General features: G+C 42.5%; 1 protein-coding gene across 1 annotated transcript in view; it reads right to left on the reverse strand.

Moving 5' to 3' along the window:
- The window catches only part of LOC143407927 (uncharacterized), a 34052-nt gene extending 10026 nt beyond the window's left edge, over positions 1 to 24026 (reverse strand). The window contains exons 1-6 of the mRNA XM_076867063.2: positions 23847 to 24026; positions 22014 to 22166; positions 14422 to 14570; positions 11939 to 12079; positions 10446 to 10591; positions 3460 to 3555 (exon numbers count right to left, since the gene is read on the reverse strand). Coding sequence (XP_076723178.2) covers positions 3460 to 3555; positions 10446 to 10591; positions 11939 to 12079; positions 14422 to 14570; positions 22014 to 22166; positions 23847 to 24026 — 865 coding nt within the window. The remainder of the gene's footprint in view (positions 1 to 3459; positions 3556 to 10445; positions 10592 to 11938; positions 12080 to 14421; positions 14571 to 22013; positions 22167 to 23846) is intronic.
- Between the last annotated feature and the right edge of the window lie 359 nt (positions 24027 to 24385).

A 24385-nucleotide genomic window follows, 5' to 3' on the forward strand; every position in this document is an offset into this window, starting at 1 on the left:
CTTCTGGGCCTGTGATAGGGCAGGTGTGGATTGCTTCCCATTGGGGAAGTCAAAGGCACCACAGCCCCAGCTCCTCCCCATGACCTCCTGCCGTGACTGCAGGATGTCCCACCCTCCAGACACCTCCATTCTCTGAGCCTTTCCTCGTGTGACTTCTCTTCTTAGAACACCCCCTCCTGCCCCTGGTAAACTTCTCCTTCCTTCTTGGAGAGCTGAGGTGGGCCAGTACCCAAAGACCAAGTGCAAGTTCTCATGGAACTAGCATTTCTCCAGGGAGACTCCCTCATCTCCCTCACCCTCTGATCTATTCTGGGGCCACCAGATCTGGTGGGCATTACACGTTCTGATGGCATCAGATCGGTCTGCTCAATACTATTCCACCACCCTGTGGGTGCTAGGCCCTGACAGGACTTTCTCTTTGTGGTGAAATTAAAAAAAAAAAAAAAATTGTTAAAAATAACTTCTTTCCATTGACAAAGAACACGTGTAATTTCCTGTATAAGTCCCAGTTTTACAAACCAGAACATAAACTTCATTCGCTTGATTACAGGGCTTCAGAAACCAAGGTGCAATTAGCATGGGATGATTCACACCCTGGATCTTAGAACTCATCTGTACAGGTTTTTATTGTTTAGCTGACACCCCGGGATAAAATCTCCAATAAAATGATTTCAGGATTATAAGTGGTACCTTCCTGTTTTGGAACTAATAACGCTGTTTTGAAGATTATGTCTTTACTTTAGAATTTGGTCCTTCTGTTCCATAATGCCACTGGTATTTCTGTGGACTGGAACTATGATATAAGCAACAAGGTCTCACCTGGGCAGGTGGGTTTGGTGCTTGGGCAGCATGGTACCGTAGTGAAGTTCTGATCGATCTCAAGCTCATGGAAAGATCATGTTATGGTTGAATTTCGACCCCTGTACATGTCTAAGTCACTTACTGGTTTGTTTCATCTAAATCCTCTTGGAGACTACGTGTGGGGCTTTGGCTAGAAGACACCACATCCAGGTGACAAGGTACCCCTTGGTCCTTATCAGGTCTTTCAGGAACTTTGAGGACTGCCTGAATGGGGATCAGGGAACCATGTCATCCACAGATGGCCATTCCTGACCACATTTCAGGGACTTCCAGCCTTTGGCCATCTTCTAGCTTTGCATGGACCTCACAGGTCTGTGGCACATAGGCCAAGGTGTACCTCTCCCATTTGAGGGCTGACCAGCCTTCAGAACAGAAATGGGCACGGGCCTGTTGATTCCATGGCTCCAGGGCAGAAAAGAGGCTGCCAGGAGTCTCACTCTGTTCTCTGGTTTTCTTCAATGAGCAAAATAAATCAAGAGCATGCAATCTAATTTTTTTTTTTTTAAGTCCAAAAGCAGTGGTTCCCAAAATGTGGTCCCTGGACCTGTAGCATCAGCCTCATAGAAATGCAGAGTCTGATAGAAATGCAGAGTCTCCAGGTCCAGAACCTTGAGGGGGTGGTGTCCCTAACAATCTGTGCTTGCCTTTTTTTTTTTTTTAATTTTAGTTTTATTATTTAAAAAAAATTTATTAGCAATCTGTGTTTTGGCAAGTCCTCCAGGTGCCTGTGGAGGCATTCAAGTTGAGAAAAGCACTAATCTAACAATTCTATTTTTTTTTTTTTTTTCTTTTTTATAGGGTTTGGAGATGAGGAGTGACTATGGCCAGAGCCGCTGGTTAGGTCTGTGAGTCTTTCTGGTCACTGGTGTTGAAGGACAGGCCTGGACTGGGATGAATATGCCTCAAGTTTGCAAGCATAGAAATGGAATATTGTGCTTCTTCTATCAACTTGCAAATGGGTGCCCAACGTCAAGTTGTCGAGTCCTTGTAATTATCACTGTCGAGGTTCTTATGACTCCAAGTGAGGGAAGGAATGGGGGCGGGGGGGTCAGGCTTCTGAATGGGGTTTGGACTCATCTGGTTCGATGGGGACAACTTTCCAAGCAGAAGGCCAAAAGCCTCCTGTCCAAAAAGAGATGTGCAGGAAAATAGTGTGGCTGTTTTCAATTAGGGCCAAATGGAAACCATCTGGCCTCCTCACCCAGGAGGATGTAAATCAGCTCCATCTGACCCTTCATTTTGAAACAAGTAGGGCTGTTCTACCAAAGGCCAAACTCTCCCCTCAAACAATCACCATGTGACTCTACAAGCAATGGCCCAATGTGGGAATTTCCTCGGTGAACTCTGGAAATGTGAAATAAATACATATCCAAGTTGTTTCTCTTGGGTTCAGGCAAAGGATTCCTTGCAGGGTCCTCCTTAGTGTGACCCTTCCTCCTTGTGAGGCCCAAACTCCACAGCCTCTTGTTTTAGCTGAACTTGGGGCTCATGGCTTGCTCAAGTCCTTCCTCAACTAAGTCCTTTCTTGCTTTCCACAGCAGGCCAGCATGTTTCCAAAGTCTTCCCAGCTCCATCCCTGGAGGAGACTCTCCTGTGAATTTCCAAACTCTACTAGCTCTACCCTGTGGAAAGACTATATTTACATCAGATGACAGAGAGAAGGTCTGATAAATTCTATCACTTTACATCTTATAAGAATTCATAATTTTTGAATTCGGCGATATTCCACAGAGAAGATGCAAGATGAATAATACGAGAATAGAATAAAAAAAAAAAAAAAGCAAGCCACACAAAACAGATTAGGATCAAAGAAGAGAGCTGGGCCTGTTCTGGATGCCTAAAGTCCCAGCTGCTTGGGAAGCTCAGATAGGAGGATTGCAAGTTTGAGGTCAGCCTGGACAATTTATTTTGAGACTTTGTCTCAAAATTTAAAAAATTAAAATAAAGAAGGCTAGGGATATAGCTCAGTGGCCCAAGCCAGTCGCCCTTCCCTGCAAACAAATGGTACCAAAAACTCATGAAATGGTCTAAAACAGAACAACACAGATTCAGGCTGGTCTCCAAGACTACTGTAGGTGACATACCCAGGATGGTCTTGTGCTGGCTCTTTGGAATTTCTCTCTGTTAACACAACACTGGAAACTGGGGAGTGCAAAGCCCTCACATTGCTGAGAGCCAGGCGCTGGTGTGGATGTCAGGAATAGGACTCTGGTCCCTATGAAGTTGGTGACTTCTTAAAATTCCTTCAAAACCACTCAGTTTCTAGTTCTAAGTAAAACTGTAGTTGGAGAAGACTCCGAGCTAGATTTATGAGGTCCTGCTGGCTGATCTCACAAAGCTGTTCCCAAACCAGCCTAGGCCCCATAATTCCTTTTTCGGAACATTCAATGTGCCAAAGATTAACTCCTCGGGTGGACAAGGTGAAGCCCTTCCTGTTTGGTTTATATGGGGTCACAAGACCTTGAGTCTTTTCTCCAGTTGGGTTTTTCTCTCTGTTTGGGGTGGTAGTGGGAACACACAGCCCAGGAGAGGGGAAGTGAGTTATAAGGAAGGAGAAGGAACAGGAAGGAATTGTCCAAACAGCAATAACACAAATACCTCTTCTTCTCTTTTTCTTCTCTGAAGTGGTTTTCACTGCGATGGCTTCAGACGATTTTGCAGTTTGGCTCAAAGTTGATCTTGCTCCCTGGCCAGCTGGTTGAAAAACAAAAAAGATTTAAAAAAAAAAAAATGTAGCCTGTTCCGATTTGAATGATGCGCTAGATACTTCATTTTATGTGCTCTTTGGAGGGAGGTGTTTCTCACAGGCATCAGTCCAACTGCTGCCAAGACCCTGTCCATCCTGTCACTTTTCATTCCCCTCCCTGAAGACTTGAGGTGAACAGGCAACCAAGTCAGGACCAAGAACTAGCCCACCAGACCTCCAGTTAATCTCCCTTACATTCCACAGCTCCCTCAAGTGACTCCACGTTCCTGGAGTCAGTAAGAACACAGCAGGGAGGAACATTTTGTTGTTGTTTAAAAAAATGTATTGCCGGGCGTGGTGACACATGCCTGTAATCCCAGCAGCTCCAGAGGCTGAAGCAGGAGGATCGCGAGTTCAAAGCCAGCCTCAGCAAAAGCAAGGCTCTAAGCAACTCAGTGAACACTGTCTCTAAATAAAATACAAAACAGGGCTGGGGATGTGGCTCAGTGGTCGAGTGCCCCTGAGTTCAATCCCTGGTACCCCCGGCTCCACCAAAATGTATTAAAATATTATCTCTCTGGATTCAGTTTGGACTCTTTTTTGCCTTTCTCTTGCACCCCACCGTACAATGCAGAATCTGATCCCTTCCCACCAACCCCAGACTCACTTGTGTAGATAGATGCCTCTCTTGGCTGTAGGACCACAGCCCTCCAGCAGGCATCCTGTCCCCTCCTCCTGACAACACAGCTTTCCCTCCTCAGCTCCTTCCCAGTTACAGGGTTCTTTCCTCACTGGTCCCTGAAAAATGTATTAGCACCTGCTGCTCTTACATGCAAAGGTCTTAGGCCTTGGTCCAGGCTGTTCCCCCGGCCTGGCCTGCTCATCTGCACCCTTCTGTGGGACTCCTCCATCACTGCTGTACCTGTTCCTAGATGCTACCTCTTCAAGGAGGCCACTCTCAACTGACTACTTAAAAATCACAGGCCATCTGTCTTCCTTCCCCAGACTCCCAGACTGACTCCCACACCTTGCTCTTTTTCTTTTTTCATATCAATTATCACCTTCTACCAAACTGTAGCATATGTGTATTTATTGCACCTTTTGAAAATTGCTGACCACCCTCTGCACGCATGCACCCACCCATGCATGCTGTGTTCCAGCCCCCTCCTCCAGGGGAGAGATCTTTGTTTTGTGCACCAACATATCCTAAGCACATGGGGGAATATCTGATGGATGTCAGAACAAACAATGAGCAGAGGAAGGTACATCATTATTAAGATTGCATTCCTATGTTGTAACAAGTAACCAAGAAAACAAATTTGTGATTAGCTATTTGTGAGCTATTTGGGCCCCCTTGGTTGTTGGCAATAGAAAGTCATAGTACCTGACTCGAGCAAAAAGAAGTTTCTGGGAGGCCTGGGAGTAGCTCATACAGAGAGGACAGAATCAAACATTTGGGTCTTACTAACGAGTGATCTCAATACATTTTTGCTGGGCTGGGGGTGCAGTTCAGTGGTAAGGCCCTTGTGTGGTCTGCATAAGGAGCTGGGTTCCATTCTCAGCACAGAAAAAAAAATGTTCTCTCATAACATCCTCAAGGAATACCTTGTACAATTTTAGGTTGATATTTAAATTTTTCATAAGTTTTAAAATTTCAAAAAAATTTTTAGCTTATGGCAAATGTTGACATTTTAAAAATAAAATCTGTTATATCATTATTCTCTTACATCAGTCAAATGGAATCTCAACTCCAAGCAATTTGACACCAACTATAATTCAGTAAAACATCAGAAACAACATGAAACCCAAGCAAACTCTTCTTCAGTTGTTGAAAGTTTTATATTATTCCCTTTTTTCTTGTGCTGTTATTTTTATTTTCATTCTGCTTAGTTTGTATTTGAAAGTCATTTGTAGGTCATCTTGTAAAATTCCTCTGTAATAAAAATGCTATGTGTCTAAATATTTAAATTTAAAAAATTTCTTGGGGTAATATCCTCATATGTCTATAAAGCAATAAATATGATGTAAAGTACTAAAAATTTCTTCTGCAGTTATTAATCAACTTTTAGAACTACACAAATAATACAGCATGTGTATTTTACACATTTTGATAAACCTTAATAAGTACAGAAATAAAAATTTTATCAACTGCATCTCTCAGTGAGACAAATAATGTTTTTTAATATTAATTCACATATCCATTGGAGAATATTCTAGAGTGATGCAGAGTTCAGTATTGTTCTGTTGTTTTCTGTGGTTGTTGCTAGAGTTTTACATGCTAACAAGCCTTATTTGCACAAGAAGAGGATAGAGTAGGACTGCCAGGCTTAGCCTCCCTTTCCCCAAACTCCCCCCATCTGTCCCCAAACTCTCATTCCATTGCAGGACACCCGGAAACTTTAATTGCCAGGTGAATAAAGAATAATTATTTTAGGGCATGTATATCCCAAACATTGTATGGGATATACTTATAATAAGTTGTTTTTCATCTGTGTAATTCTACAAAAAGTTTTACCTTACCAGTTTTATTCAATTCTTTGAATACTTGAATTATATACTAAAAATTGCCTAGTAATCTATCACATACAAAAATAATTTTTTTTCTTTTGTACCAGGGATTGAACCCAGGGGTCCTTAACTACTGAGCCACATCTTGGACCTTTTTGTATTTTATTTAGAGACGGGATCTCACTGAATTGCTCAGAGCCTCACTAAATTGCTGAGTCTGGCTTTGAATTCCAGATCCTCCTGCCTCAGCCTCCCAAGCCACTGGGATTACTGGCATGTGCCACTGTGTCCTGCAAAAAAAAAAAAAAAAAAAAGATTTTTTAAATAACATGTCAGCTGATAACTAGACTAGGTCCTCCTTCATTAAAAGCAAAAGTTGGAAACCACTTAATGTGTAAAAACAGGTTGTCTATCCCTGAGTTATTGGAGCCAGTAACTTCTGTAATATCTGCATAATATTTTGAATTATGTCTTTGCTTTTGTATTCCAGAGCAAACATTCTACTAAGATACTGATTGGAAGAAAGGTTTTCCTTTCTTTTGCAAAGTAGAATGAGATGATTATGACCAAGGATATTTTAACAACAGGTACATGATTCTCATGGAAGTTGAGACCTGGGCATTTCTTTAAAAAAAAAAAAAAAAAATCCAGCTGGGCATGGTGGTACATGCATATAATCCCAGCAATTTAGGATGCTGAGGCAGGAGGATGACAAGTTCAAGACCAGCCTCAACAACTTAGTGAGACCCTATCTTGAAATCTAAAATAAAAAGGGCTGAGGATGTAGCTCAGGGATAGAGTTCCCCTGGGTTCAGTCCTCAGTACCCAACAAAAAATCATAATAAAATGAAAATTAAATTTCTAGGCTACAATTATTAAACAAACAAACAAGCAACCACTCACACCCTTTCCAACATATCCTGGGAAAATTTTCATGTACTGTGTTCCAAGAGCAAGGCTATCTAAGGACAGGGGCCAGGACAGCAACAAGGATCTGGCAGGATCATGAAATGACAGGTAGTTGGGGTGAGACACCAGGTTCCTCTGCTCAAGAATCCTATTTTAGGATGGCAAAGTCCAGGTGGGTTCCATACCCACCCATGGCCAGGTGAGGGCCAGCACCTCCACTGACCACTCACTAAGGCAAAATCAGGATCCTGGTTAGTGGGGGAGGTTGGAGATGACCCTGGATTGTTGGAAAACAATCTGTGCAATTGCTTTCCCTTTGACAGATGGAGGTAATATAAGACATCAGATTTATAAAGTATATTGTAGTTAAAATGGAAAAAAGAAAATGAGATGGGGCGGGGGCTGCTGGTCACACACGCTCATTGAACTTTCTTGCCTCACGTGCCTCTTATTCTAGCTGTTACTTAAGGCTAATCCTGCTGGAAAATTAAATCAGGATGGGAAAAATAATTTTGCTTGAGCTGAGGTCTATGATCCCAGCCCTGAAACACAGGTTCTTTCCCTCTGTGCTGGTGTGCACGTTACTGTTATAGACTGAATGTTGTTGTCTGCCCCGATTCATAGGTTGAAGCCCTGACCCCGAATGTGGCTGTATTTGGAGACGGGGAATCTAAGGAAGTAATTCAGGTTAAATAGGGTCAGGAAAGCGAGGCCCTGATCTGATAGATTCAGTGTCCTTGTAAGAAGAGAGGCCAGAGAGCTCATTCCCTCTCTCCACCTGATGTCCAGAGGAAGGTCACGGGAGGAGACAGTGAGAAGGTGGCCCTTTGCATACCATGGAAACAACCCTCACTGGGAACAGAATTGGTTGGCACTTTAATCTTGGACTTCCAGCCTCCAGAACTGTAAGAAAATAACATTTTGGTTGTGTAAGCCCCCCCGCCTGCAGCATTTTGTCATGGCAGCCTGAGAACACAGATACAATTATCCAGGGGAATTCAGAATAGCTAAATGTACCAGTAGAAATGGGATAAAAATGAAGGTTCCCGGGTACAGCCAAAGATATGAAAAATCGTGCCCTATATGTGTAACATGAATTGTAATGCATTCTGCTGTCATATATAACTAATTAAAATTTTAAAAAATGGAAAAAAAAAAAAAAAAAAAAGAAGGTTCCAGTGGATTTCAGTGTCACAGCCTTAGGAAAAGAGAAGAACCTAGAAATGTACCTGAATTTGTGGTACATTGTCGTTATTTCTGAGACCCTAGGTGAAAACTTATAAAAGCTTCTGTTCTTTGACCCATGATGACAGGGCCCAGCCCCAGCACAGTTCCCACCCACCCGGGGCACCTGTGGGGAACGACAGGACAGACACTCTCTGTCCTCAACTCCAACCTGGGAAAACAAATCCAGAACTAACTTTCCATATTAAGTGTCACTGTCTCTTTTAGCAGAAAACACTTGGGACATCTGGAAAGGGGGATCTTCATGTTTCTTCACTTTGAACCTGAAGAATCTGATTAACATATTGTATTAGTTTCCCGTTGCTGCTGTAACAAGTTACCTTTCATGACTCCCACACCTGTCCTCACCTGCCACATGCTAACCCCTTGAGACACCACTTTTACATTTCCAACTATTAAAAAATAAACAAACAACAACAACAACAGATCCACTTGTTATTTGATTCCAAAGCTATCATGCAGGACTTCATACATAGGATCATGAATTAAAAAAATAGCACAGGGAAAGTATGTTTGATATTAAACATTCTTTTCCAGTTTCCTTTTGCTTAGTTATAGAGCTAACTGAATTATCAAATTCAACAGATGACCTATATAATTCTGATGAAGGTCCCGAAACAGGCAACAACCAATACGTATATGAATTTGTTACAAGTTATTTGTTTTCACGTCCACGAAGTGGCCTTTCCAATCAAGCTCTTTATCTTCATTTTTTCCCCTAGCAAATGGAGCAATCGTATTTACCAATGTTATTGAAGATTCTGCTCTCCTGGGAAGGGTCGTTGCTGCTATGGTGATGATGATAATTAATGTCTCTCAAGGACTTACTCTGAGCAAGGCATCGTACTAAGTAAGTACTGCTCATTAAATCACATAATTCTCATGGACCATTATGGGCTAATTATCATTGTGTTCATTTTGCAGCTGAAATGGCTGAAGTTAGATTGATTCTGGAAGACACGCTCAAAGACATGAAGAGATTTGAACCCAGGCCTCTGTCTGTGCTCTTAACCATTTGCTACAGTTTGCTGTGACCAGGTATTAAAAAGTCGTCAGCTTTAAAATGTGTCATGAGTATGCATCCTTAGAATCTATTAAAACAGATGAGAAGCCATTTCGAGGGAAATAGACAGCTATTGTTCCTGTCTGTCCAGCATCTGTCTTCCCCATATGCCTCAGGATAGTTATTCCCTCTTTATGAGATGCTGGCAGGGCCGCTGGGCACAGAGCTCTGTCCTCTGCATGTGACGAGTGTTTGAGTGTGTGATTCATCAGTTCTGGCCAATAGCTCATTACCCCTACACAGAGATTGATCCAACAGGTAAGTATGTGACCTAAATCCCTTCTTATTGGAAGCAAGAGGCTTGTGCCTTCTGCTTGATTACAAATCACAATGATGTAACCCTGGGGCTGTTGGCAGGTATATAAACTGTCCTTTCTGCTTGGAGAAAGCCTGGGAGAGGAGGCCAACCCTCCAAGGGAAACCAGTGTCAGGGATAACGAACTTGAGGGCTCCTGATGACATGGTTTGAGCCCCTCCACTCATTCAGCCATCTCTGAAGGGAGCTGCACCCATGGACATCCCAGTTATGTGAGTCAATAAACCCATATTGCTCTTTAATCCTGTTATGTTGCTTTCACTTTTAACCCAGAGAATCTGATGAACATACTGTATTAGTTTCCTGTTGCTGCTGTAACAAGTGAAAATAAATTAAGTGGCTTAAAATAATACCAGTGTAGTTAATCTTATATTCTGGAGGTCAGAAGCAGAAATAGATCTTATAGGTCAAAAATGGTGAGTGTCAGCAGAGCTATATTCCTTTGGAGACTCTGTGGAAAATTAGTTTCCTTGTCTGGACACCCCCACATTCCCTTGCTGCTGGCCTTACTGCAATCTTTGCTACTGTTGTCACAGTTTCTCTGACTCTGACCCTCCTGATGCCTTTTATAAAGATCCTAGGGATTACACTGTCCCCACCCATGTGTTGAGGCTAATCTCCACAACTCAAAATCCAGAACTTAATCACATCTGTAGAGTCTCTTTTACCATAAGAGGTGACGTTTACAGGTTCTGAAGATTAGGACAAAGACATTTGGGGGGGCCATTATTCTGCCTCCTGTACATCTAAAGAAGAATCTCCATTGACCAATAAGAAGGTCACTTTTAATCACAAAGCAGTTTCCTCCTTCCTGGTGGCCCCCAAAGGAACATAGGGCCAAGTTTCCCAGTGCTTACTCTGGAGCAGCTGAGGGGAATTTCCCATGTCTGGTAAGGCCATGGCCAGCTGGTCTCTCCCCTGCATCTCTGCATACTCCACCATGGGTCTGAGGAGAGCCAGGGCTCCTGAACATTGCAAGTGGTTACCGTCAAGGTGCAGTTCACTGGAGAAGAGAGTGAAGTAATTGTTTACCAGTGTTAGTTCCATTTCCTCAAATCAGGGCTTAAGGTCTTCATCTGATACCTGCATACCCATGTTCATAGCAGTGTGACCCACAATAGCCAAATGATGGAACCTGCCTAGGTATCTCTCAATAGTTTAATGGATAAAGAAAGTGTGGTATATGTATACAATGGAGTTTTAGTCAGCCATAAAGAAGAATGAAATTATATCATTTGCAGGAAAATGGATGGAACTTGAGATCATTTACGTCATGCAAAATAAGCCAAACTCAGAAAGCCAAGGGTGATGTGTTTTCTCTCCTATGTGGAAGTGCTGGGAGCCATTAGCCAAGTAGGTATGACAATTTCCTTGCCAGCGTATCCCCATGTTTCTTTAGTGGAAGGACTCATGGAAATAGGACATTTTGCAGGACATTGCATGTAAGGTGACCTTGCTCAAGGACCAGGTCGGATCCGTGTTTAGGGTGTTCCCCCTTTAGAATAGGGCGGTTTAGCATAATAGGAGATTAGGGTGTTCCCCCTTTAGAATAGGGCGGTTTAGCATAATAGGAGATTAGGGTGTTCCCCCTTTAGAATAGGGCGTATCCTGCTGCTGAGTTCCTCTTGAGTTCTTAGGGTCAGACAGTATATTTCGGGAGACAGAAGCCCAGGAGAAGTGGATTTGGGCAGAGTGTGGATTTGGGCAGAGAACGTGGATTTCCCCAGAACGTGTTTGTAGACGGCCGGTGTGAGTTCGGGAATAAAGAATTGCTGTTTGAATCTACAAGCTGTGTGGAGACTCATGATTTGTGCCCAGCCAGAGACTGTGGCATGGAAGCTAGAAAGGGAAAAGGGAAAAAAGTGGTGAGGGGATCTCATGAAAATCAAAGAGAGACCAGAAAAGTAGAGGAAGGGGATTAGAAGGATGGAGGAAGGGAGGGAAAGAAAAGGTACTAGGGAGTGATATTGACCAAGTTACATTGTTATATTGCATGCATGTATCTATTTATTATATATTTATTATATACTATATATTATGTATCATTTTAATGCACCAATAAAATATAGAAAAAAGATCTTCAGCTGGTAAAGTAATATGCCTAGCCATAAAATAATCAATCAATAGATCATAGTAAATAAAAAAATAGGCCATGTCATAAATAGATCTAGTGACGGTGTCAGCTGGCCAAACCCATGCATTCAGCATGACACCTTTGATCCCCAGACTTAGCTAGTGGATCTTTCTCTTGTACTAGGAAAAACCAATCAAAAATAACTCTCTCGATGGGTTGTGTGACTGAAGAGAAAACGTTGCCAAGAGGGGGGCGGGGAGAGGGGCCACGTCTCACCATATGGCACTCTGGCTGAGGAGGGAGCCCAGCCGCTGCCCACTCGGGGGCTCCAGCCCACAGTAACGCAGACTGAGGCTGCGAAGCCTTTGGTGCTTCTCCAGGCCCGAGAAAATACTCGAAATTTCTTCATTTCCAAATCTACAGGAAATGACAGGAACGAGTTAGGGACTTTGAAACCTGTGTAGCTGGCTGCATTACTAATTGTAAAGCCTTCCCCAGGGCAGGGAGGGGCATTTCTTCGGAGCCCTGGCTTGGGTTTCCAGAGCCAGGGCTGGCAGTGTGTGTGTGTGCTGGGCGGGGGAGGTCAGCCCAGGTGTAGACCGAAGGGGACCAGAAGGCTGACTCTTGGGCAAAGGGAGCAGAGGATGGTTTGAAGTACCCATTCCAGCAAACAGAGGGAGAACAAGCTCTGAGCCTTGAGGCTTGCACTATAGACATGGGTGAGGTGGCCCTGCTGGCAGGATGGGAGGAGGCTGAGAAGACCCCAGCAGCACCAAGCCCCTATAAGGAGGGGCCTTATAAGGTATGTCCTGAGCAGGTTCAGGAAAGTTCCACTTCTCATTCTCCGATCAGGGCTCTGTGCTCTATCATCTTGGACCGCACAGTCTTTAGTTTGCAGAGTGAAATTGCAGGCAGGTCTTTCACATCCTTCTTGGGTAGGGATTGGTACCATGAATGGGTCAGGAAACCGAGGTTCAATGAGGTAAAGTGACACCATCAAGGATTTGGCAATGTCAAGGCTTGAACTTTAGAATGAGGTGGGTAATATTATCAGAAATAACTTTTTAAATGTATTAGCTCATTAACAAGTAATTATGGAGGGCCTCTGATATGCCAGTATCCCAGCTGGATGGGAGTGCAGTCATGCAGGAGAACATAGGGCATCTTGCCTGGTGCATTCACAGCTCGCAAGGGAAAATTCTTCACCCAGAAGCTGCTAACCTGCAATTTCTGTTGAGGTCTCAGGTGGCGCTTTCCATCTACCCAACCCTGATAACTCTAGATTTCTATGCTTTGGCATCAGCAATTATGTTAACTGACAGTTTAGGCAAGCTGATTCCTGAAGATGGGAATTTCTTCTTTCTTCTCTCTTTCCACCGCTTAGGGTCCCTCCCAGGACCTGGGGCTTAGCAGGGTCTCTTAGCAGTGGGGTTGGTTCTTCCCAGTAGAGTGTGAGAAATCAGGGGGATGCCCAAGCCGATCCCGCATTTGCTGCAGGGTGTACTGAGAACCCTGGGCTTTCTGCTGCCCTGGGCTGGGAGTCCTTCTGCCTAGTTTTTAAATTTTTATTTATTTTTATTTATACCTTTATTTAATTTATTTATTATTTTTGTGTGGTGCTGAAGATCGAAACCAGTGCCTTACACATGCTAGGCAAGTGCTCTACCACTGAGCCACAACCCCAGCCCATTCTGCCTAGTTTTTGTTGATGGACTTTTTCAGTATCACCACAGTCCTGACAGGACCCTCTCTCTTTAAGGGACTTTGTGTCTCTGTGACATCATTTCTCAGTCAGGAATCATTCCTCTCACCTCATGGCCCACTGGTCTTTTGGGTACAAGACCCCATCTGGCTACATGGGAAGAGTCACAGACTCCTCAACTTCTAAAGTACAAATCATCTCAACGGAATTAGAAAGTTTCCATATAAACAGTCTGAAATTGTCTGTGGATGATAAATAATGGAGCCCGGGAAATCCAGTGTCATGGATCAGAGGTGGGCACTCACAGCTTGCGAAGGAAAATTCTTCACCCAGAAGCTGCTAACCTGTAATTTCTGTTGAGGTCAGGCAATTTGGATTCACATCAAGGCTCCATCCCTAACCTCTGGATGACCTTGAACAAGTCTTCCCTCATCTCTAATCTAGGACTGGAAATCCCATAGGTCATTGGGAGAATAAATGAGCTGATCCCTGAAGATGCTTGGCACACAGTAAGCACTCAATAACCATCTACCGGCATTATTATTATTATTATTATTATTCTCCTCACCCCCAGACCCTCCCTGTTGGCACCCCAGCTCTATGAAGGACATGCTCTGCTCCTCCCTAACACCTCACCTTTCTCTCCTGCTCCTCTTCTGGTGACCACTAACCCATCACCTCAGGAACTATGGTTTCCCTCATCTGAAGTACCACAAAACATGTATCCAGACACGACTTTCCATGGTGCGTTATGCCGAGTCAAAAGCATGTCTTTTCCCACTGTACCAAAGACTCACTTGGACAGGAGCATTGCCTCATATACATATGTATTGTCCCAGCAGTGGGCACAGTGTCTTCTATAAATTGGCCTTCGACAGATATTTGTTCAAAGAGCAAATGAGTGGAAGAGGCTCTTTTGAGAACCCTGACATACTCAGGCACAACAACTCTCAGGAGGTTTTGGAGGGTCCTTTTTCAGCCATGCCTTGCTGAGGATGTGGCCACCCCTGGCTGCTGCCTCCCCTGCTACCTGAGGAACTCCACATTCCTGCCTTACCTGCAGTAATCGAGGACAAGGGAATGCAAACAGCTCAACTGCAGAGCCCGCCCCAGCCGCCCTAGAGACCAGAGATCCATCTTGCAATCAACAATTTCCAAGGTGGTAAATGGACAGGTGGTGCGCCCCTTCAGTTCCAGAAACCACGCCTGAGAAGGCAAGATTTAAAATACGCTTACTTAACCATGACAGGTGCGCTCCGTGCTTTCATATGCTGCTCACATCAATTGCACCCATTACTTCAAGATTGTTGCCTTGAAGATAATCTTTAATCAACCAAGGAAAAGAGGGCATGAAAAATCAAATGGTTTTCCTTGAAAATAAAGATTCATTGAAGAATTATATGAGAAACTCTAAGCTTTATGATGAGGCGAGATGTATTTCAGGATTTGATTTTTGATGTTATTAGGGGCTGAATTATGTGTCCCCAGTACCTCAGAACATGACTGCATTTGGAGATGGAGTATGTAAAGAGGTAATTGAGTTCAAATGAGATCATGGGATAAGCTGTAGCCCGATATGACTGGTATCCTTATAAAAGGAGGAAATTTGGACACTAATGTCCATAGTGAAGACCATGAGAAGACTTAGGAAGAAGAGAGCCGACTGCAAGCTTTGCCTGGCTGCTCTGTCCTGCGCAACCTTCCTTCACCATACCTTTCCGCCATGATGTTTTGTCTCACCTTGGACCCGGAGCTATGGAGTTGGCCGACCATGTGATCCACGTAATCCAAAATAAACTTTTTCTCCTTTAAGTTGTTCTTGTTGGATTCTTGTTGGCCTCAGGAAATCAACCCTACTGACGACTCTGTCTCAGGCTCCCACCTCCAGAAGTGTGAGATACAACTTTCTGTGGCTTAAGCCACCCAGCCTATAATACTTCATTATGACAACCCCAGCAGACTAAGACGTTGACTTTCTAATCAGCATATGCATCTTCCTATGGTTGTGTGCTTTTAAGTAGAGAGACACAGATATGCCGCTCTTATAATTCAACAAAAACTTTATAATAAATTATTTGTCATTCATAGTCATGGTACTCTCAGGGTAAGGAGGTCCACTCAGAACTGGACTGTGCATATTCAGCCTCTGGATGCTTTTACTACTGAAGAACCCGGACTGGGGACAGCACATGAGCACTTGGAATGCCACTCCCACCCTACATGCCCCAGTGTCTATGGCAAGGTCATTTCTATCAGTAAGCGAGGATATAAGTGACAGTTAAATCCCCATGTAACTGAAAGGAGAGGCTACGTAAAACTACAAATTATGAGAATGTCACAAAGCCACTTTTCAGCGATTAGAAGCACCACAGTCTAAGGATTCCTTTGGCTCAGAATTTAAGCCTAGAAGAGGCCTTGGTGGGATTTGGAAGATTTAGGGTTCTTCGAGGTAATGACATGTTGGTTGTATATAGGATTCCAAATTATACCTTGGCTGGGAATAAGAAGGCGCTTGTAACCTTAACAACAGGGCAGGTACCCGAGGCCTCTGTAATGAGAGATGCCAGTTTGAGTGCTGGATTGGGTTTCTCCAGCTGTGTTTGACAGGGGAGACCATGTGGCACGTCACGTCAGTATCCATGCTAAACGGGCTCTTGACCAGGTCCCACCACTCCCAACCAGAGATTGGTGGTGTCACACCCTGGGCACCAGCACTGTTTGTCTCCAGCACAGATCCCTCAGCAACCTCCAGATGCACAAGAGGGCCACACTGGAAGGATCTGTGAAAGATCACATCACACACGCATGAGCAGCCTCCTGGCTTCCCTGGACTGGCTACCCTGACTGACTTTTCGAATAAAAGCAACAAAATGCTTCTGACTTTTTTTTTTTTTTTTGATACTGGGGATTGAAGTCAGGGGCACTCAACCACTGAGCCACATCCTGAGCCTTACTTTTGTTTTATTTAGAGACAAGGTCTCACTGAGTTGCTTAGTCCCTCGATGTTACTGAGGCTGGCTTTGAACTCGCAATCCTCCTGCTTTAGCCTGCCAAGCCACTGAGATTACAGGCGTGCGCCACTGTGTCCGGCGCTGGTTACATATTTAAGGTATCTTTTAAAAATTTTTTATTTTTTTTAACCATGACAAAATAAACACACACAAACAACACTTGACATTGTGATCATTTTAGAGAAGAGGGTTCAGGGGTCTCAGGCGTATTCTCATTATTGTGCAACCATCACCACAGTCCCTCTCCAGAACTCCTTTCATCTTGCAAAACTGAAACTCTGTAACAGTTAAGCAAGACTTTCCAGTCCCTTCTCCATCCATTCCCTGCCCTTGTTCTATATTCTGTCTATGAATTTGACTTCCCTAGGTGCCTTATATAAGTGGAATCATACAGTACTTGTCCTTTTGTGACTGGCTCATATCACTTAACATAATGTCCTCAAAGTTTATTTCATGCTGCAGTGAGGCTTCCAATTTTTCCACATCCTTGCCAACACTTACAGTTTTCTGCTTCTTGAGAGTAGTCTTCCTAATTGGTGTAACATGGTATGACATTATAGTTTTTACTTGCGTTCCTTAGTGATTAGTGATGTTGAACATCCTTTCATGTGTAATTGGCCATATAGCTTCTTTGAAGAATCTCTTCAAGAATCAGTTCCTTCCTCTTTAAGTCTGCATAATAGTCCATTGTATATTTTGATTATTTATTCACCTGTCAAGGGTACTTGGGTTGCTTCTACCTTTGGCTGTTGCAAAATAATGCTGCCATGAATATGGGTGTTCAAATATCTCTTCAAGACTAGCTCTGCTTTCAATTTTTTGGTATGTACTCAGAAGTGTAATTGCTGGATCATATGATAATAAAAGACACTTTTAAAGAACCACCAGTTAGGGGCAGGGCTTGTGGCTCAGTGGTAGCATGCTCGCCTAGCATGCGTGAGACACTGGGTTCGATCCTCAGCACCACATAAAAATAAAGACAATAAAGTCCATCAACAACTAAAAAAAAAACAAACCCACCAATTAGAAAAAATGGCCCACTAGTGCTCTCTGTTAGGCTGTCCTTGGTCACAGTTCTGTAAACAAACAACATAGATTTAGGTTTTTTTGAACTTTTTTATATAGATGCAAGAAAGCAATATACACTCGTTTGTGACTCTCTCCATTTTTACATTATATGTATGAGAGTTGTCATGTTTTATTTATTTATTTTTTTTAAAGAGAGTGAGGGAGAGAGAGAGAGAGAGAATTTTTTAATGTTTATTTTTTAGTTTTTCGGCGAACACAACATCTTTGTTAGCATGTGGCGCTGAGTATCGAACCCGGGCTGCACACATGCCAGTCCAGCGTGCTACTGCCTGAGCCACATCCCCAGCCCTGTCATGTTTCATTTTTCATAGTTGTACTTCATTCAATTCATTGCTCTATGGTGTTCTACCATATGAATATAACATAATTTGTCCATTCTACAATTGATAGACATGAATATTTTCCTATATGTCTCCTAGTACCTTTGTATGTATATTTATGGTGAATATGTACTTACATAATAGAATTGCTTTGGAATCAGTAGATACTGTAACAGTTTTCCAAAATGATTTGCACCAACTTAAGCTCCTACCACAGGGTATAAAAATTTCAGTTGCTCCACATCCTCTGTGCCACTTATTAACAAACACTTATTTTCACTACTCCTGTGGCTGCATAGAGATATCTCTTCATATTTTTAATTTGCATTCTCCTTAATCCTAATGAAGTTGAGCACCTCTTCATATATTTATTGGCTCTTTGATAACTTTGGTGAAGTTCTTATTCAAGTTTCCTGACCACATTTCTATTGGTTTGTTTGACTTTTACTAAACAATGTGTGGGAGTTACTTAGATATCTTGCATATGGATCCTTTTTGGTTATATAGATAGCAAAAATCTTTGCCAGCACCTATGGCCCACCTTTTCACTCTTGCTGGTGATTCTTGTTGGATAGAAGCTGTTACTTCTAAAAGAGTCCATCTTATCAATCTTTTCTTTTATGGCTCTTTTTGTGTTCTGTTTAAAAAATTTTCTGCACTGCAATGTCCTATGATGTATATCATCTAGAAACTTTACTGTTTTGCCTTTTGGTTTATAATCTACCCAGAATGATTTGGGGGATGATGTGAAGAAAGGATCATGTTTCTTTAGCCCCATAATAATACCCAATTGTCTCAGCATCGTTGGTTGAAAAGACCATCTTTTCCCTGCTACTCTGAATGGTAATCTTTGTCAAGAATCAAATGTCCATATAGGTGTGATCTGTTTCTTCTACACTGGTTTACTTCTCTATCCTTGCAGCAATATTGTACTATCTTAATTTATGTAGCTTTATAATAAGCCTTGATGTCTGTTAGAGCAAATTCTCCTGTCCAAGATTGTCTTGCTTATGCTTGGCTATATACATTTCTCTATAAAATTTATGATCACCTTTTCAAGTTATTAGAAGGAAATCATTTTTGTGGCTCTTTGATTCGTGTTGAGTTGCCAACTTTCCATCGGGGATCATTTGCTTCTGTCTGGAGGATATGATTTTGTATTTCCTTATGGGAAGATAGGCTGGTGACAAATTCTCCCAGTCTCTGTGGGTCTGGTAAGTTTCCTTTTTTTTTTTTTAACTTTCATTTGGGAATACTTTTTGGGGTGTAAGATTCTCAGATTTTCTACTGGTGAATGGCTTCCTTGGTTTCTGTTGAAGTCAGATGTCAATTTTTTATTATTATAATTAACTCAACATTAATTCTTTAAAAATCAATGGTCTTGACTGTAATGTTTCTATTCATGCATATAATGAACTTGGCAGGTTTTAGTTTTATTAGTGCTCCTTTAAAGGTACAGGTGCTCCTTGACTTATGTTGGGGTTATGTCCTGGATGTATAAAGTGCATCTCAACTTACAATGCTAAGTGTAAATGCACTTAATATACCCAAGGTACCGAACTTCAGAGTTTAGCCTGACCCACCCTAAACATGCCCAGAACACTTATGTTAGCCTACAGTGGGGCAAGATCATCCAACCAAAGCTCATTTTATAATAAAATGCTGAATGACTTTCCACCATAAAGTCAAAAAATTGTAAGTTGAGCAAGATAAAATCAGGTACTGTTCCAGTGTGTTTTCCATTGATCAATTGTAAGATTTTCTCTTCTTCAGTAGTTTCAATATGGTGTTTCTAAGTTCTCTTTGTATTTAACTTGTTTGGGATTCATAACTCTGCTTGAATATGAAGTAATGTCTTTCACCAGTGTGAGAAAGTTCTTAGCTATTATCGTTTCAAATATTGCTTTTATCCCACTCTATTCTCTTCTCCTACTGGGACTCCAGTGACTACTAGGTCTCTTTTCTTCTGACTGTCTTCTGTTATTTCATGCTTTACTACACATATTTTCTTCTGGCCACATCATTTTTACTAATTATCACTCTAAATTTGTTTAAAATGCTGTTAAACCCATTTATTGAAGTTTTAATTTCCATTACTATATAGAATGTCCATTTAGTTCTTTTTTTTTCCCCTAATTTTTGCAAAATCTTGTTTTTTTTTTTTTTTTTTTTTTTTTTTTTGTGTGTGTGTGTGTGTGTTTGGTCTCATATTTCTTTGACCACTGTAAACATAGATCTTTTTTTTTTTGGTGGGGAGGGGAGAGTGTTCCAGGGATTGAACTCAGGGACTCCTGGCCACTGAGCCACATCCCCAGCCCTATTTTGTATTTTATTTAGAGTTGCTTAGCATCTTGCTTTTGCTAAGGCTGCCTTTGAACTCAAGATCCTCCTATCTCAGCCTTCTGAGCCACTGGGATTAGAGGTGTGCGCCACCACGCCCAGCTGTGCTTACATAGATCTTTAAAAATACATGTCTGATAATCCAAATATTTGAGTCCTTGTGGGCTGTTTACAGAGTCATTGTTTCTACAGCCTGTGTATCTTTTCTTCATGCCATTTTGTCTCCCCACACAGTTTTTTTTCTTTTTTTGCATACTGGATTTTATTCTTTACAAAATTGTTTACAGATATAATTGGAGGCATATGATGTTATAATTGTCTTCCAAGGAATATTTTCATTTGCTCCTGATCCATGGAGCACCAGCAATCTAGGATCCCTCAACTTAACATTAAAACTTGAGATGATCAGAAAATAATCTGTGGTCCCTGAGAACCTCTCTGTGTGTGGTTCAGTTGTACTCCTAGGTTGCAGTCCTTTTCGGTCTCAGCCCAGAGCAAGGGAAGGTCCACTAGGGTCTCCTCAGAAAGCCAGTGTTTCCTAGCATTGGCAAGATTGTCAAAAGCACTGTTCAGCTTCTCTGTTTCTCAACTGCCTTCTTTTAAACCAGACAGCTCCAGGGATAATTGTCTTCGTAATGTTCTCTTCCCTGGGTCTCCACCTTCCATTAGGTCATTGGTAGTGTGTGTGTGTGTGTGTGTGTGTGTGTGTGTGCGCGCGCGCATTTTAGCTTATGTTGCTGTTGTCAGCGAAAGAATTGGTCTGAATTATTTGCCCGTTCCAGAAATGAAGTCCTTCTCTTCAGCAATAATGGAAGTTCAATTTTAAAAAACAGTTAATCTGTAATTGTATATGTGATACAGGATATGACACTACTCGAAAGTAATGAGTGTAGAGAAATCTTGACAATATATTGTGAATGAGAAAGTTAAGTCACAATACCATACATCGTACAATTCCATTTATACAATTAAGCTCACAGGAACATAAATAATAAAAGCATAAAATATGCAAGGGGTCAGTACACATCAACTTAGGCTGGTGGTACCTCTGGAAAGTAGATTGAGAAAAGAAGTGAAATGAAGCTAAAGCTGTTATATTGGTAAATATCTACAATTTTATCCCTTTAAAAAGTGTATTATGTCGGATGTGGTGGCTCACACCTGTAATCCCAGCAGCTTGGGAGACTGAGGCAGGAGGATCGCAAGTTCAAGACCTGCCTTAGCAACTTAGTAAGCCTTAAGCAAGTTAGTGAGACCCTATATCAAAAATTAAAAAATAATTAATTAAAAAATGAAAGAACAAAGGCTGGGTATGTGGTTCAGTGGTAAAATGCCTCCAGGTTCAATCACCAGTACCAAAAAAAAAAAAAAGAATGAATTACGTGTGAGGGGTGAGTCTATAGATATCAGTTCTATTATTTTCTCCATTTTTATATATTTGAAATGTTTTACTAAAAATGTAGTGATAAAAAAAGAAAAGAAAAGCAAACCTTTCAACATGTCTATCAATAGTTAAATAAACTAGGGCTGGAATGTATGATGTTAAAACGCTTATATTCAATTTTAAAGTTTGAAGGAACATTTTTTAAAAGGTAAGCCTAGAACAGATCCGAAGTCTTTTTTTTTTTTAATATTATTTTAGTTACACATGGACACAATATCTTTATTTTGTTTACTTATCTTTATGTGGTGCTGAGGATCAAACTCGGTGCCTCACACATGCAAGGTAAACTCTGCCACTGAGCTACAGCCCTAGCCCTGAAGGAACTTTTTTTGTGTGTGTGGTGCTGGGGATTGAACCCAGGACCTTATGTATTCGAGGCATGCCCTCTATCAACTGAGCTATATACCCAGCCCCCTGAAGGAACATATTTAAAACGATGACTCACAAGCCTGGCGATCTCGGGGTTGCTCAGCTGAAGGCCCCAGATGCAGATCTCTTTCCCCAGCATGTAGCGCTCATCTCGAATGGTCAGGAGCAATGGTTCCAAGGATACTGGTAGGATGCTTGGAGGGGAGTTGTCAGGTCTCACAAGTGTAAACTGGAGCATAAGAAAAAGCTACAGGTGGGCATCAGTGTGTGTGGAAAAGGAATATTGTCATTAGACAATGTCAGAATAGCTTTTAAAATATTATTAACTGTGGGCCAGGTGCACATTGGCAATACCCCAGCACCAGTTTACAAAGTTCCTGCCTCATGCAAAGCTCAGTGGACTTTAGGGCAGAGACTTTTTTTTTTTTTTTTTTTTCTCCTACTATCGGGTCAGAAAATCAATTTAGTGGGATTCAACCGACTTTTTCTTTTCTCCTCTTTAATAAAATAGAAAAAAACTGGAAATTATCTGAGTACATCTTATGGAGCAAGAATAATGATTGTCTCATGAGGTTTTTATTTTAATGCTATTCAGAATTATAATGGAGGACCTCTCTAAGCAGCCCATCCAGGTCAACAGCGTCAACAGCCCTTATGGTCATACTAATGCTCTCTGGTGCTTATTTACTGGGTTTGGGATGCTAATTGCATTTCTGTTGGTGATTGTAATAAAAACAATTGGAAATCATTGCTGAGAGGACTCATTTGAGCAAGATTTATGACTAATCCTTATCATTAAGTAGTAGAGGCCAAGTGCAAGAACTACACTAAAAACTATTGACTAGTAATTAGTTTACAACAAAAAGAATAGCCGTGGGAAGATTTTCCATCAGGATGAACAGGAAGATGTTTGTGTGTGTAAGATGTGGAGGGCAGATGGAGTGGGAGGGGAGGGGGAAAGAAGAGGGACAAGGGCAGCAGCCTGGGAGGTGACGAGAGAAGGTTAGAGAGGAAATGGGTTCTTCTGTTGTGAGGTGCAGTGGAATCGTCTTCCTGCCCCCAAAACACATTCAGGGAGAACATGATGGGATGGATTCAGCCCCAAGTAGCCTTAGAATAATGATCTTCTATTTCAAAGCTCCCATCTCTAATAATCTTGCTTGACCTGGTGTCTTGTTTGGCACTCCACATTCTAGGAAGTCTGCCATCTCTGATTATCAGAACATGGACCACCGTTCTGGGCTGGTGATGGAGGAGTGGCGAGGCTGTCTCTGGGGCACAAGGAACCCCATCTGGTCTATCATCTGACCCTTTCCCATGAGGTACTTGTTTTGTTTGGGTGGTGACCTCGTCTCTCCTGTCCCCCTCACACTCAAGCCCTATATTTAATCTCAGAAAAGACATGACATTAGGACCCTCCCCACCAAGAGCAGAGCTCTGGGAGCTGAATTCCTCTCTGCACGTGAGCTGGACCTCACAAGGAAGGTGGGTGAGCGGGAGTCTGGCTTGAAGACAGGGCCACAGGGTTGGCCACGGTGGGGAGACGTTCACTTGGAGGGCCAGGGCACGTGGCTGGTGTGCTGGGAGGGGAGGTGCTGTGATGATGAGGGAAGCTCTGGAACTGGACCTTCCAGATGTGGAGTGGGGAGAGGAGCCGGGTGGTCACTCCAGGTGAGAAGCGGAGTGAGAAAAGGCAGGCCCGCTGGGGACAGGTGCTGCCGCAGGAGCGAGAGGTAGGAGAGGAGCTCGGCTGAGCAGGCCCTTGGCGTCCCTGGCCATGACCAAGGCTTTGAACTTCATTGGGTCAGGAATGCAGAGGGGGTGACTGAGGACGCTTGCTCCTGGAGGCGTGACCCCCAGTCAGTCTATTTTAGAGAAGACTAAAGACAGACGCCCCCCCATCCCTTACCTTCCTGAGGCTCTGTTCACTGTCAATGCTGCTGTTTAAGTCCCTTCTGATGGCTGGGCACACAGACGTCTGAGACTGCGAGCAGTGCTTCTCATAGGTTTTCAGGAACTTTTGAAGAATCGGGACAATGGGAAGGGAAGCCTCTTTGGTTTTGCGTTTCCCCTCCTTGGCTCTTGGCATGGTTTTGTAGTGTGAGATTCCACTTGGATTCTAAAAACAGTCACTTGTCCTGAAACCCAACATACAGGTGTCTTTTTCAAGGTACAGAACTTGCCTCTCCCTCTAGGAGCAACCAACCTTCCTTCCTTCCTTCTTTTCTTTTTTTTTTTTTTTATTTTTGCAGCTAGAGATTGAACTTCACACCTCACACAAGCCAGCCTCTACCACTGAACCACATCCCTGGCCTCACCTCCTTCCTCCAAATGGGGACAAATATTGCTGCACACTCTTCCGTGAAAATCTTATCAGAGTGTTTTGCTTATGTTAAATGGGGCTGGGGAGTCAAGATAGAGAGCGTAGAAAGGAACTTGTTCAATTTC

The sequence above is a fragment of the Callospermophilus lateralis genome, chromosome 10, assembly GCF_048772815.1.
Source record: "Callospermophilus lateralis isolate mCalLat2 chromosome 10, mCalLat2.hap1, whole genome shotgun sequence".
Lineage (NCBI taxonomy): Eukaryota > Metazoa > Chordata > Mammalia > Rodentia > Sciuridae > Callospermophilus > Callospermophilus lateralis.